Source organism: Lepidochelys olivacea, assembly GCF_965140295.1.
Source record: "Lepidochelys olivacea isolate rLepOli2 genome assembly, chromosome: 8".
Lineage (NCBI taxonomy): Eukaryota > Metazoa > Chordata > Testudines > Cheloniidae > Lepidochelys > Lepidochelys olivacea.
This window is the reverse complement of record NC_140418.1, coordinates 34843578-34858274: the sequence shown is the minus strand read 5'-3', so window position 1 is coordinate 34858274 and position 14697 is coordinate 34843578. Positions and strand designations below refer to the sequence as shown.

General features: G+C 42.8%; 1 protein-coding gene across 3 annotated transcripts in view; it reads left to right on the top strand.

The window, feature by feature from the left end:
- Positions 1-14409, top strand: part of SIL1 (SIL1 nucleotide exchange factor) — a 229016-nt gene extending 214607 nt beyond the window's left edge. For all 3 annotated transcript variants that reach the window (XM_084636668.1, XM_084636670.1, XM_084636669.1), the window contains 3 exons: positions 74-170; positions 4995-5159; positions 13282-14409. In XM_084636668.1, the coding sequence (XP_084492794.1) occupies positions 74-170; positions 4995-5159; positions 13282-13647 (628 nt within the window). In that variant the 3' untranslated portion in view covers positions 13648-14409. The remainder of the gene's footprint in view (positions 1-73; positions 171-4994; positions 5160-13281) is intronic.
- The last annotated feature ends 288 nt before the right edge of the window (positions 14410-14697 follow it).

Below are 14697 nucleotides of genomic sequence, written 5' to 3'. Positions count from 1 at the left end.
GTGTGTGCTAACCTGTTTAGTTTCCCTGTGATCTAGTGTCTGTTCCTGACGTTTGTTTTGCTTTTTCCTTCAGCAATCCCAAAGTTCAGGTGGAAGCAATTGAGGGTGGTGCTCTACAAAAACTGCTGGTTATTTTGGCTACGGAACAACCATTGGCTGTGAAGAAAAAGGTAAATTGGCCAAAGTGTGTGTGTGTATTAACGTTTCCTAAATATGACACCCAGGTGTATAGTCTTGCATTGGCACCATTACATAGTAATGTGATCTGTGTCACCTGTTCATGGATATGTGGTGCTTTATAATGAGGCACATTCACAGAAGTGGTGTCAGGCTATGTTCAGAGGGTCAGATTCAGCTCTGAGGTCCATGGGCATTTCCCTGCCCCATTCCATCCAGGCTGATTGGGTTCTGTTCTTCTTTCAGTGTACTCAAGGTGACCCATGTTATAGTTAACAAGCTGCAGTTGTGTATTGACAGGGAAAACTTGCCTCTCTGGTGTACAGAGCCATTAGCCAGCCCCCAGTTGTCACCTCATGGTAGCGATAGGCCTTGCCCTACTTTAAAAGGAAAACTCAGATCACACAGTGAGTTCATACTGTTGGACAGGCAGTGCTGTGTGTTAGATAGTCTGGGAGGGAGGGAGCAGATCCCGACATAAAGATCACAGGCTAATGAATAGGAGTCGACGTTCTGGAGAAGATAATTGCTACATCCACTTCGGCATCCTGCCTCAAGCAGGAGCCAATATCTGATGCTTCAGAGGAAGGCGAAAAGCTCTCCTAATGCCCCTAGCTAAATGTGTAGTTCTGTACGCTGGGGTACGGGATTCTTCACTCTCCTCTTCAGTGATCAGTTTATTCGCTCAAGCATGAGATCTGATTACCCTTATCTTAACATGCAAAGCTACAAATGGTTGTTGTTGGCCATAAAATTATCTAGCTCCTTTTCAAATCCAGGCCCAGCGTTTGACTCAGTGACCTTCTGGCACAGTGAATTCCACAGGCGGAGTGGAAAAAGTAGCTCCTGTTACTCAACCTTAATGCACCTGCTATTAGTATCAGTGATGTGCTGTCTGTATTTTAAAAGAGGATCCCATGAAAGTGTTCCCCTCTAGCCTGTGATAAACTCCTGAGTCTCAAGAAAGGGCCACAGAGAGGTGTATGGAGAGACTGAGGCATGTATTCACTTGCATGAAAAGATTCCCTCCTTGTCAAAGCTGGGCAGGCAGGCTTGTGTAAAGCTGCACTTGCTAGAAATGGTTACAGCATCTTCCTGAAAACGACACTGAGCATCCTGCTGGCCTAGCCCAGCGTGCGTGATGCAGGGCGTGTGATTACCTCACAGGGATGGTGGGGAGGTATCTAGGGAAAGGTTTGAAAACCATTGCCCTGAAGTGCAGTCTGCTTCATTTCAAAAGCAAAACTTTTTCTTTTTTCAAAGACCTCTGGCAGCATTCAGAGATGGGGTGACCTCACCAGAGGCAGAGAAAGCACCCCAATATTTTCTTTAATTTAAAATAATTTACTGACTGAGCTGTAACAAAGGACTCCAGAGAGACCTTTCAGCATGGCATGGAGTTTAATTGAGTGACCCTTCTTCTTGTGTTATGATAGGGTAAGGTTTTCACTGTCCTTGTCATAATTTGGATGCTTCTGTCTAGTCTTCTGAACCCATCCCCTTTCCAGACAAAATACTCCTAGTTGTGACAGTCTCTCTTCAAATCTAGGACCCCACCATCCAGTATGACAATCTTTAAGGCCTTTTTCTGAACAAAGGGGATGGCTCTGGTTTCAGCATCAGCTGCAATGCATGTAACATTCATGCGTGACAGGGAGAGATTTTTACTCCCATCAGAATGAAAACATGGTGAGTGCAGGAGAGTTATATTTCCCATCCAGCCATGCTTGGGTGGAGGAGGAGGCAACATGCCAGCACACTGTTACTATGGACTGGTGGTGAAGAGGAGACAGAAGCATCCACTAAACTACTGCAGGCAACTAAGAGATTATAAAATAGAAATATATTGGACTGGGAAAAAATAGCTGTCTGTTCTGATTTGCCCACAGTGGGTGCAGGAAACGTGTCCCACCATTGTGCACTAAGGAGTCAATTCCCATTGTTGGCAGGCTCTGAGATGGATGATCTCCGTAATAGTTCTTGTTTCAGCAGCAGCCTTTCCTGAGGGGCAGAATGGCAGTCTGGGTGCCTTTCTTAACACTTAACATATCGCCTCAAGTAACCATTTTTGTGAATATCAGAGAGGTGTAAAAATCAGTAATTTAGCCACAGATTGCCTCCTTCCTCAGCCTTAACCTCAGGTCTGTAACAGCTCTGAAAGGGAGAGAGCACCTAAACGTCTCCATCCCTAGCCAAAGTAATGCTTTATATTAGGATGAGTTATCTGTGCTGCGGTAGTGCCCAAAGAGCCCAAGAAGAATTGGGTTTGTACTCGCACAGAATCAGAGTTCATAATCTAGTTTAAGACAAGATGCACTCAGTGAGAGCAGTGAACAGGGAGGTAAGAGTGACTGGTGTACATCAGTGAGTTCTGAAGGATTAGAGAAACACTCAGATGTTCAATATTTATCCAAGCTATCTGAGCTTTGATGGGGCTGGATGCTTGTCTGCCAAAGTGACATCCACCAGAATCCTGGTACTACTTCTGCTGGTTGGGCTGGAGATTTGAGCATAGGCTTTGTCAGGGTATTTGGGCACAGAATCCAGACTGCAAAACCCCAGAAGGAGACAATCATTGGCTTGGGTTCAGTTCAAGTGATGGACATAGGTCCAGTTTAACAGACCTACTGCCTGAAATACAAGTTAACAAAGCTCAGTGAGAGCAGAACCCATCTTGATCTGCAACCTGCCTCTCTCATGTTACTCTGTTTCAGTGCTTCAGTATTGTGGTGATTAAGGCTATATAAATACCATAGACTGAATTAATATCAGCAGCTAAATCAAATCAAAGTAAAAATCTTATTGGCCCTACACCTATCCCAAACCTTGTATCTAATACAAGAAAGATTCAGAACAATGTCTTAGCCATTAGCTTCCACAGTCATTTGGACTGGTCACCTGCTCCTTCCTGCATATTCAGGCTTATCCCTACTATAGCAGGAGGAATGCAAGGTGCATTGGCTACAACAAGCTTTAAGCACAGAGTATTTCCCTATCTCAGCTCTGATATTTAGAAAGAGCCTCTTGTGCAACTCCACACTCTAGCGCTGCATTTGTTTATCACGCTCCTTGGGGAACTGTAGCAACAGCAGACTGCTTGCATCAGATACAGACAGATGTAACCCTTGTGTAAGCAGCAGCCTCAGTCAATTGTCCTGGGAGATAAAGAATATAAATCCTTTGTGCTTCTAGACCCTTTCACCCAGGGATCTCAGGCTCTTCCTGAACATCAGTTAGGCCTCACAGTACACCTGTAGGGTAGGCCAGTGATGATCTCCTCATTTCACAGAGAGGGAACCTGGGACACAGAAAGGTAAAATGATGTGCCATGTGTCACACAGTGAATCAGTAGCAAAACCAGGAACACAACCCAGAAATCCTGACTCCCAGTACTGCAATTGAACCACTAGACAAAACTGTTTGGAACCTGCCTTAATAGGGAGGCAGTGCCATGAACTGTACACTGTATCTGACGCTATTTAAAGTAATTGCTCCAAAGTAACTTCTCTTGGAAGATTCTGTACAGCTGAGATAATAAAGTTAAGCTTTTCATTCATGACATTCCCACAAAAAGTGGGAGTGTGCTAATAAAATTTGTGGATGATGCAAAGTTGGGGGAGGTATTGCCAATATGGAGGAGGACCGGAATACCATACAAAAAGATCTGGATGATCTTGAAAACTAGAAATGGGATGAAATTTAATAGTGAAAAGTGCAAAGTCATGCACTTAGGAACTAACAACAAGAATTTTTGCTATAAGCTGGGGATGTATCAGTTGGGAGTGAGAGAGGAGGAGAAATCCCTGGTTGTATTGATTAATCACAGGAAGACTATGAGCCGCCAATTTAATGTGGCTGTGAAAAAGGCTAATGCAGTCCTAGGATGCATCGGGGAGGTATTTTCAGTGGAGACAGGGAAGTGTTGTTGCCATTATACAAGGCACTGGTGAGACCTCATCTGGAATACTATGTGCACTTCTGGTCTCCCATCTTTAAGATGAATTCAGACTGGAACAGGTTCAGAGAATGGTCCCTTCTGGCCTTAAGGTCTAAGAGTATATACAATTGATGTGGGCAGTCTCAGTCTGTGAGAGCTGCATTGATGTGTTGACAGCATCTAACCTGGAGAAAAGTCAAAGGGCTTGATCCTGAGGGGTGTTGAGCACCTGCAGTACCCCCTGAAGTCAGAAGAGGTTACAGGATGAAGCAGGGGGTATGTCTACACTAGCTTTAACTGAGAGAGCTCGAGCAGTGAAACTGCAGCAGCACAGTCTTCATCAGGAGTAATTAGCCAGGGTTATGGGCAGGCTTGTACAGCCCCACCCGAAGCACATGGTGCTGCAGCTTCACTGCTCTGGTACCTGAGCTAGCGAGATTAAAGCTAGTGTGGGTATGTCTGCACAAGCTGCAGTCCCACCTCTGACCGCAATGTGGACGTACCCATGGTCTTCAAGTTCCTGGAAAAGAAGATAGCTGGGGGATCAGACACCACACTCAGGTTTCATGCAGAGATACCACCTCGCTGGTGATGAGAGATTTAAATTAATGAGGGCAAGTGTTTGCAGAACAGCAAGTCATGAGTGAACACAGTTGTGTTTTTCTCCCCTGATCAGAAGTCATTAAGTGAGATTGTTAATAGGCTTTTAAATCACACCCATATTATGTAGCATTAATCAGCTGCCTTTTGTGGCAATCCGTAAAGGAAAATGAAGCCAGAATGCTAGGGCTCTTCAGAATACAGATCACTGAGCAAGAGTTCATTCAGAAATGGCAGCTGTCGCTGGACTAGGAGACTGATTAACTGTTGTGCTTGCCAGGCTCTCTTTGCTTTGTCTTCAATGCTGAGACACTTCCCCTATGCCCAGCTGCAATTCCTCAAGCTTGGTGGCCTTCAAGTACTTAGAAATCTCTTCAAAGAAAAAGGCATGGAGAGTCTCTACATACGTGTTGTGACGCTGCTCTACGACCTGATTTTGGAAAAGGTAAGAGCGCTGTGGGGCAGTTTGCTGGAGTCCATGTTCACTGGATGGCAGTGAAGATGTGAGCTATATACACTCTTGGGAGTGAGGAAATGCATGTGAATCGGGAACAGTTATAGCAATGCAAGACAGTACTTAATTAAAGGGCAGTTAATCTTCATTAAAGGGCAGTTGTATCAAGGCCAAACAAGCATCGTACCAAGGAACTCCCCAGGCAAAGACAACCTGTGCCTGCTGATAGTGGGGTGGGGTTGGGGTGTGGAGATTTGGGTTCAGCGGCTTCAGCAGTGTTACTGAGCATGATCAGTACAAGCCAAGCAGTAAATCTGGAAGGGCATGTGACCCTGCATGTCCCTCGCCCTCCCTCCGCCCTGCATCGCCTCTATCTCCAGGGGATGGGGGGCCCGCTCTGCTCCAATACGCCTCCCTGCAGCACTACAAGAGAAGCCCCTGTGGAGCTGGGTTCCATATTGCATAGGCAGTTTGTACTCCCTGGGTTGATCTCTAAGGTGGTTAGTCTCTAAGGTGCCACAAGTACTCCTTTTCTTTTTGCGAATACAGACTAACACGGCTGTTACTCTGAAACCTGGTTTGATCTTGTGTCTGAAGCTTGAAAATATTGTACAGCCATTTAAGCATCTTTTTAACAATAAAATCAATGTTTGTTTTGTTGGTGGTGGGTTTTTTACCCTGAAGTGTTAAAATCAAGAACGTGTGCTAGGGTGCAGGAGAGCCAGGAAATGAAACTGATCGTTCTGGTTTCATTGTCCAAAGTGAATGAAATGCAAAGAGAGTTACCAGGGTATCGCTGTGCAAACTAGCTAGATTTTTTTAATTCTTTTAGTTTTTTTGGGGGGAACTGTACATTTGTAAATCTTAAGTTGTAACTAAGCAAACATCTAAACCTATTTTACTTAACACCACCTTTGATTATTACTGTAAATGTCAGTTTAAAACCCTGTTTACTAGCCAGTGTTTGATTTGTTGTTTATATTCTGCATTTCTATTACATTGGAGAATGAAAATCAATTAGGTCAAGTTTCACTTCTGTTTATAGTCAGTTTCACCTGCAGATTTTTATTGCTGTAGTCTTTGGGTTTCAGACCTTGAAGAAAAATAAATTATATGTTTTAAAATTTGTTTTCAATTGACTTTTTATAAGAGATGGAAATATTTTTGCTACTCTGAAGTTTTATAAAATATAAATATTGGGTCCAATATAAGTTAACCCTGTCCCTTCAATGGCACAAATAAGGAATTTGTATCTATGACTTGTCTTAGCATTGTCCCTTTAATAACATTCTGTGTTTTAATACTGTACTTTTAGCAACTCCATCTGTTCACAGATTCAGTCTATCTTGAGATAATCTGCACACCCAACAAATTCTAAGTTTTATACAAAAACAATGACATTTATAGCTCTTTTGAGTGTGAAAACTACTTTCTAGGATGTACATCACAGGCTGCTCTCTTGTTGCATCTGCAGACAAAATGGGAAAAAACAGCACCTGGTAAGGTGCTGGATCAATCTGAATAAGTGGTGATGTCACAACATGCTGTAAAGTGCTAGCTTCCGGGTGATTGACTGAAAAGAATAGGCTGCTATTTTTAAATTTTTTTTAAATGAAGCAAAACTAACTCCAGCCCATGCCGGTGGCAGCTCAGTGAAATGAAGCAGAAGAGAAGATGGTTCTGAACTGCTTTTCCTGCTTCATTGTCTCTGTTTAACCCTGAATGGATGGACAATCTGTGTGCATTGAAAATAAAGTTTTCCAGGTGGTGGAAATGGCTTTCCTGCAGGATTGTGGGAAGGGAAATCTCACCTGAGTTTTTCTTCTTTTTCTCCTCACATATGGTAAATCAAAGTATAAATACAATGCTGTGAAACATGCCAGGAACAACCACCCATGGGATCAACAAAAGTCAGCTAGGTAGCAGAGGGCCCTTAATTAAAGGTCAGATAAAATGTTACAGGAAACCTTGAGGAGACTCAAGTGGTCCCGCCAGACAGGGGGTTGCTTATTAGCAAGGCTCATCCTTTGGGCCAGTTTCACTGTATCTCTGCTGATTTCCAGCCTTTTTCTTCTGCACATTTGGATTTGTTCTTATCAGATCTGTAAAAGCCCTAATCTTCTCTTAATGATGATATGGTAGCAAGCAGACTTGCGCTTTTCAGATCTAATTAATGAAGCGCATACATAGTAATTATCACAGGAGGCCACCAGCCAAGCCAGTGGAATAGCTCTTAAAGGGAAACAGACCCCATATTGCTCTTCTTTGGGAAATGGTGGCATGATCAGCTCCTTCTGGCACACAGACTGAGAGATACATCTAGGGTCACATTCCAGCCCGTGACACATGCATGGGATTCCTATATATGTCAACGACTGCTTCTCACATTCACCTACCAGCTCTGCTAGGGCCAAATCTTTAACATCAGTGTTTAGTATTGAAGCCAGCTGTAAAAGGATGCACAGGTTCTTCAGTGTGACACCTGCCCTGTGAGTATCTTTACTCAGAGTATGCTAAGCCAGCTCAGTCCCCGCTGCAAAGCCCTAAATGTACCAGTCATAACTGTGACTGTGGGGTGGGAATCCACGTCTCAGCTCACTCATGGCAAGGCTGTCGAATGTCCATATAAGTGCACTGAACAGAATGGATGCACCTTTTATTTAGGGCTGGCATAAGGTGAGCATTCGGTTGGGCCATGGCACAATCAAGATCCTAGCTCATACCCTCGCTTCCTGGGCCAGCAGGAGCTGGGACCACTGTGGAAGCCACGTGCCTGGTCTCTGGATGTGGGGAACAGAGCACTGGGGCTTGGCCCAAGCATCCCCTTCTGGCTGTTGTCAGAGCAGCACCAATGAGCTAAGTTCAGCTAGAGAGAGAGAATTGTGATGATGTAGAGCTTGAGCATGGTGCCGCTGGCGAACCACAGTGTGAAAGATGTGGGGGGAGGATCCTGGATAGACCCCCCCCCCACCTCCTAGAAAAGGCAATGGAAAGCAAAAATGAGGCCTGAAATGCCAGCAGGCTAAAAAGTCAACTCTCTGCCATTTGCTGCAGACAGCAGCACCTAGGCCACGGGCGCAGTGAAGCCTTCAGGCAATGGCTTCAAATAAGAACAGTTTAAGGAATTGACTTGACAGGGACTTTTTCTGCCCTTTTCTCCTTTATTAAATGGGGGGGAGGGGGGTCTCATGTGGAACAGCACAAAGGCTCTACCAGTGTCCAGTGCACCTCGCTGTCCTCCTCTGGATTCTCGGAGCTCTACCGTATATTGTATGTAGGAGGATTTACCATGCAGTTCAATAGAGCTGTGCTGGCTTCCCTTTGGTATCTCACCGGATTCACCTGAGGCTTTGCTTGCTCGGTTCTGGTATAAAGTTGCCCCATAAAGGATATTTTATAAAATTGAGCTTATGCCCTTTGTTTCCCATCTCCCTCTCCCCACTCAAAACAAAACTTGTTTTCTCTCTGCTTTTTTTTAATCATAGAAATATCAAGAATGGCAACACTGTCTTCCCTAGCTTTGCTGGAGGCGCTTCCAGTGGGAATTGGGAGCACTCTTAAATTAAGGATGGGGATGTTGAGTGTTTAACAAAGAGGATTTGTATCCAAAGTGTTTAGTATGTGCCGGAGTTATATAGGTGATCATGAAAAAAAAAATAAATAAATGTGTTTTAAACAGTCTCACCTCACTCCCTTCTCCTTTCAATCAGATTTTCAGTGTCTTGCAATATCATAATTCTACTCATTCTCCAATCAACTAGAGCTTTCCAGAGTATATAAGACCTGAATTTCTAATGCAAAAAAACTAAGCAAAACAAATCTAACAAGGAAGAAGAGAAGAGCGGTTAGTCCTATAGGAAAAGGGGGAGAGTTAATGGAGATTACACCAAATATGAGCCCCAGGAGGATACAGGATGGGTTAAAAAGGATTACAAGGGAGAATGGGAATGGAAAAAACTTGCAGCCAGAGGGAACAGGGGATAGACTGGAGAATAGCACCGTCACTAGGAAAAGGCAGGTCTTTGTGATTGGGGACTCTTTACTGAGAAGAATAGATAGGCCTGTAACCAGAGCTGATCCAGAAAATAGGAGGGTGTGCTGTCTTCCAGGTGCTAAGATACGGGATGTAGACCTGAGGTTAAAAAGGATTCTAAAGGGAGCGGGAAAGAATCCCCTAATTATCCTTCATGTGGGAACAAATGATACGGCTAGATTCTCGCTGGAAAGTATTAAGGGAGACTATGCTAGGCTGGGGAGGACGCTTAAGGAAATTGAGGCTCAGGTGATCTTTAGTGGGATTCTGCCTGTTCCTAGAGAAGGGCAACAAAGGTGTGACAAGATTATGACTATCAATAGATGGCTTAGGCAGTGGTGCTATAAGGAGGGCTTTGGGATGTATGGCCATTGGGAGGCATTCATGGATAGAGGACAGTTCTCTCGGGATGGACTTCATCTGAGTAGGGAAGGAAATAGACTTCTAGGATGGAGGCTGGCACAACTGATTAAGAGAGCTTTAAACTAGGAATTTGGGGGAGATGGTTGGGAGATGTCCAGGTAATCTCCACGCCAGAATTTAGCATAGAGTGGAAAGAAAATGAAGTAAGAGTGGATACAGCTGTAGGTAGGAGGAAGGGCAGTGTAGATACAAGTCTAATAGCTTATACTGGTAGTAAAATAACCGTGCCTAATAGGGTACAGAATGTGAGTGAGGCCAAACAGCAAAAATTAAGATGTTTGTACACTAATGCAAGGAGCCTAGGTAACAAAATGGAGGAACTAGAGTTACTGGTGCAGGAAGTGAAACCAGATATTATAGGTATAACAGAGACCTGGTGGAATAGTAGTCATGACTGGGCTACAGGTATTGAAGGGTATGTGCTGTTTAGGAAAGACCGAAATAAAGGTAAAGGTGGTGGAGTAGCACTGTATATCAATGATGAGATAGAATGTAAAGAAATAAGAAGCGATGAAATGGATATGACTGAGTCTGTCTGGGCAATAATTAAATTGGGGAAGAAAACTATTAGAGCCTCCCCTGGGATAGTGCTTGGGGTGTGCTATAGACCGCCGGGATCTAATTTGGATATGGATAGAGCCCTTTTTAATGTTTTTAATAAAGTAAATACTAATGGAAACTGTGTGATCATGGGAGACTTTAACTTCCCAGATATAGACTGGAGGACGAGTGCTAGTAATAATAATAGGGCTCAGATTTTCCTAGATGCGATAGCTGATGGATTCCTTCAACAAGTAGTTGCTGAACCGACTAGAGGGGATGCCATTTTAGATTTGGTCTTGGTGAGTAATGAGGATCTCATAGAGGAAATGGTTGTAGGGGATAATCTTGGCTCAAGTGATCATGAGCTAATTCAGTTCAAATTGAATGGAAGGATTAACAAAAATAAATCTGCAACTAGGGTTTTTGATTTCAAAAGGGCTGACTTTCAAAAATTAAGGAAATTAGTTAGGGAAGTGGATTGGACTGAAGAATTTATGGGTTTAAAGGTAGAGGAGGCCTGGGATTATTTTAAATTAAAGCTGCAGAAGCTATCGGAAGCCTGCATCCCAAGAAAGGGGAAAAAATTCATAGGCAGGAGTTGTAGACCAAGCTGGATGAGCAAGCATCTTAGAGAGGTAATTAAGAAAAAGCAGAAATCATATAGGGAGTGGAAGAAGGGAGGGATCAGTAAGGAAAGCTACCTTATTGAGGTCAGAATATGTAGGGATAAAGTGAGACAGGCTAAAAGTCAAGTAGAGTTGGACCTTGCAAAGGGAATTAAAACCAATAGTAAAAGGTTCTATAGTCATATAAATAGGAAGAAAACAAAGAAAGAAGTGGGACCGCTAAAAACTGAGGATGGAGTGGAGGTCAAGGATAATCTAGGCATGGCCCAATATCTAAACAAATACTTTGCCTCAGTCTTTAATAAGACTAAAGAGGATCTTAGGGATAATGGTAGCATGATAAATGGGAATGAGGATATGGAGGTAGACATCACCATATCTGAGGTAGAAGCGAAACTCAAACAGCTTAATGGGACTAAATCGGGGGGCCCAGATAATCTTCATCCAAGAATATTAAAAGAATTGGCACAAGAAATTGCAAGCCCATTAGCAAGAATTTTTAATGAATCTGTAAACTCAGGGGTTGTACCGTATGATTGGAGAATTGCTAACATAGTTCCCATTTTTAAGAAAGGGAAAAAAAGTGATCCAAGTAATTATAGGCCTGTTAGTTTGACATCTGTAGTATGCAAGGTCTTGGAAAAAATTTTGAAGGAGAAGGTAGTTAAGGACATTGAAGTCAATGGTAAATGGGACAAAATACAACATGGTTTTACAAAAGGTAGATCGTGCCAAACCAACCTGATCTCCTTCTTTGAGAGAGTAACAGATTTTTTAGATAAAGGAAACGCAGTGGATCTAATTTACTTAGATTTTAGTAAGGTGTTTGATACTGTGCCACATGGGGAATTATTAGTTAAATTGGATAAGATGGGCATCAATAGGAAAATTGAAAGGTGGATAGGGAATTGGTTAAAGGGGAGACTACAACGGGTCCTACTGAAAGGTGAACTGTCAAGTTGGAGGGAGGTTACCAGTGGAGTTCCTCAAGGATCAGTTTTGGGACCAATCTTATTTAATCTTTTTATTACTGACCTGGGCACAAAAAGTGGGAGTGTGCTAATAAAGTTTGCAGATGATACAAAGCTGGGAGGTATTGCTAATTTAGAGAAGGACAGGGATACCCTACAGGAGGATCTGGATGACCTTGTAAACTGGAGTAATAGGAATAGGATGAAATTTAATAGTGAGAAGTGTAAGGTCATGCATTTAGGGATTAATAACAAGAATTTTAGTTATAAGCTAGGGATGCATCAACTAGAAGTAACGGAGGAGGAAAAGGACCTTGGAGTATTGGTTGATCATAGGATGACTATGAGCTGCCAATGTGATATGGCTGTGAAAAAAGCTAATGTCGTCTTGGGATGCATCAGGAGAGGTATTTCCAGTAGGGATAAGGAGGTTTTAGTACCGTTATATAAGGCACTGGTGAGACCTCACCTGGAATACTGTGTGCAGTTCTGGTCTCCCATGTTTAAGAAGGATGAATTCAAACTGGAACAGGTACAGAGAAGGGCTACTAAGTTGATCCGAGGAATGGAAAACTTGTCTTATGAAAGGAGACTCAGGGAGCTTGGCTTGTTTAGCCTAACTAAAAGAAGGTTGAGGGGAGATATGATTACTCTCTATAAATATATCAGAGGGATAAATACCAGAGAGGGAGAGGAATTATTTAAACTCAGTACCAATGTGGACACAAGAACAAATGGATATAAACTGGCCATTAGGAAATTTAGATTAGAAATTAGACGAAGGTTTCTAACCATCAGAGGAGTGAAGTTTTGGAATAGCCTTCCGAGGGAAGTAGTGGGGGCAAAAGATCTATCTTGCTTTAAGATTAAACTCGATAAGTTTATGGAGGAGATGGTATGATGGGATAACATGGTTTTGGTAATTAAATATTCATGGTAAATAGGCCCAATAGACTGTGATGGGTTTTTAGATGGGGTAAGATCCAAGTTACCCGGGAAAGAATTTTCTGTAGTATCTGGCTGATGAATCTTGCCCATATGCTCAGGGTTTAGCTGATCGCCATATTTGGGGTCGGGAAGGAATTTTCCTCCAGGGCAGATTGGAAGGCCCTGGAGGTTTTTCGCCTTCCTCTGTAGCATGGGGCACGGGTCACTTGCTGGAGGATTCTCTGCTCCTTGAGGTCTTCAAACTACAATTTGAGGACTTCAATAGCACAGATATAGGTGTGAGGTCTTTTTTAGGAGTGGTGGGTGAAATTCTGTGGCCTGCATTGTGCAGGAGGTCAGACTAGATGATCATAATGGTCCCTTCTGACCTAAATATCTATGAATCTATGAATAACTTCATGCACCATATAAAGAAATAAAATAGGGTACAGTGCTGTCAAAAGCCAGGAGTTGTGGGATGTCTGGATTCACCCATGGGCACTGATATACTGTATAACCTGCTGGAAACAGTAGTAAGGGTAGGTGGTGTTCTTGGATACAGATAATCAATTTAACATGGTTTCTTGCAGATGCTGCTTGAGGATTCAGAGAACAAGGAAGACCAAATGGAAGAGAAAGTTCAGCAGTACAAACAAGTGAACCTGGTGCCAGCTGTGGTGGAACAGGGCTGGTGTGTGATTATTTCCAATCTCCTGGCATTGCCGGAGCATGACACTCGAGAAAAAGTTCTAAAAACAGTGCACATTCTGATGGCCGCCTGCAGGGACGGATACCAAGGGGACTATGCCCTCAGCACCACACTGAACATGCTCCGCACCGAGTACGAAGAACTGGCAGCAGAAGAACAAAGGGAAGGGGACAACGATGGCTATTTTAAGGAACTCCTTAGCTCTATAAATACCATTATTCAGGAGTTAAGATCAGGATATCTGTAATCTGACTGAGCTTTAAAAAAAAAAAAATTCATGACAACCTGGTGAATTTTGACGGACGTGCATAAACAAACTATTGAGCAAACTGCTGGTCTAAGCAAAATCCCTCCACAAGGCAAGTGAGCCAACAGCTCCATTATTAAAGAAAGATACAAACATTTTGGGGAGTGTTTTCATTTCACATTTTGGTCCATGCTAATATACCAGATAATGGGATATATGTGTTTAAGGAATATTGCATCTTGTCCTCAACCTCTAATACGTTTAATGTAAGTGACAGAATGTTTAAATCTGTTTAGTAAAATGCAGATTCTTCAGGTTCGAAAGAACGGATGCATTTTTGATCACGTACTTGCTAATTCAGGTAACTATACATCTGTGCTTTGTAAAGGAAAAAGACTTTCCCACGCAACTGTGATCGGTCTTTGTTCTTTTTTTAATGGTGACCCTTTCTTTTGCTGCTTTACAATTTATACAGAAGGATCGAAAGCTGCTGTTAGGTTTTTATTTTTAAGTGTGCTTTCTGCTTGTGTCTTCCCTCAGAAACACCACCACTATCAACGCTTGTCTTCCCTGGAGGTCTGCATAGAGGACTCATAGATTCAGATTAGGAGCCTTCTCAGACCTTTGTTGAAAGATGTTGAATATTCAACAAAAAAGAGCCTTTCTTCCAGCTATTTGTTAGGGTTTTGAGTTAAATAGATGTTAACAAACCCCAAATAAAAACTCAGGCATTCTAAACAAAAAATAAATCATTAGAAATCATTTCTCCTGTCAATTAATCAGGTTTCTCTTGCTTGGTAACTGTGATGTCATAAACATATTTGTCCTCCAGTTTTTGATAGAGCCTCCTTAGAAAAGAAGGCTGGCTAAGACTTGAATTTCCAATGAGGGGGGAGGGGTCGAAAGGGAGCTATTGGCAGAGAAATCTTTCAGGCCTTCTTTATACATCCAAAGAAACAAAACAAAAAGGCACCAGTCTGTCAATCAATGAATTTCCCAGCCCATGGCAATCAGGCCTGGTAGCTTCCATATATCATCCTCCCTGACTGG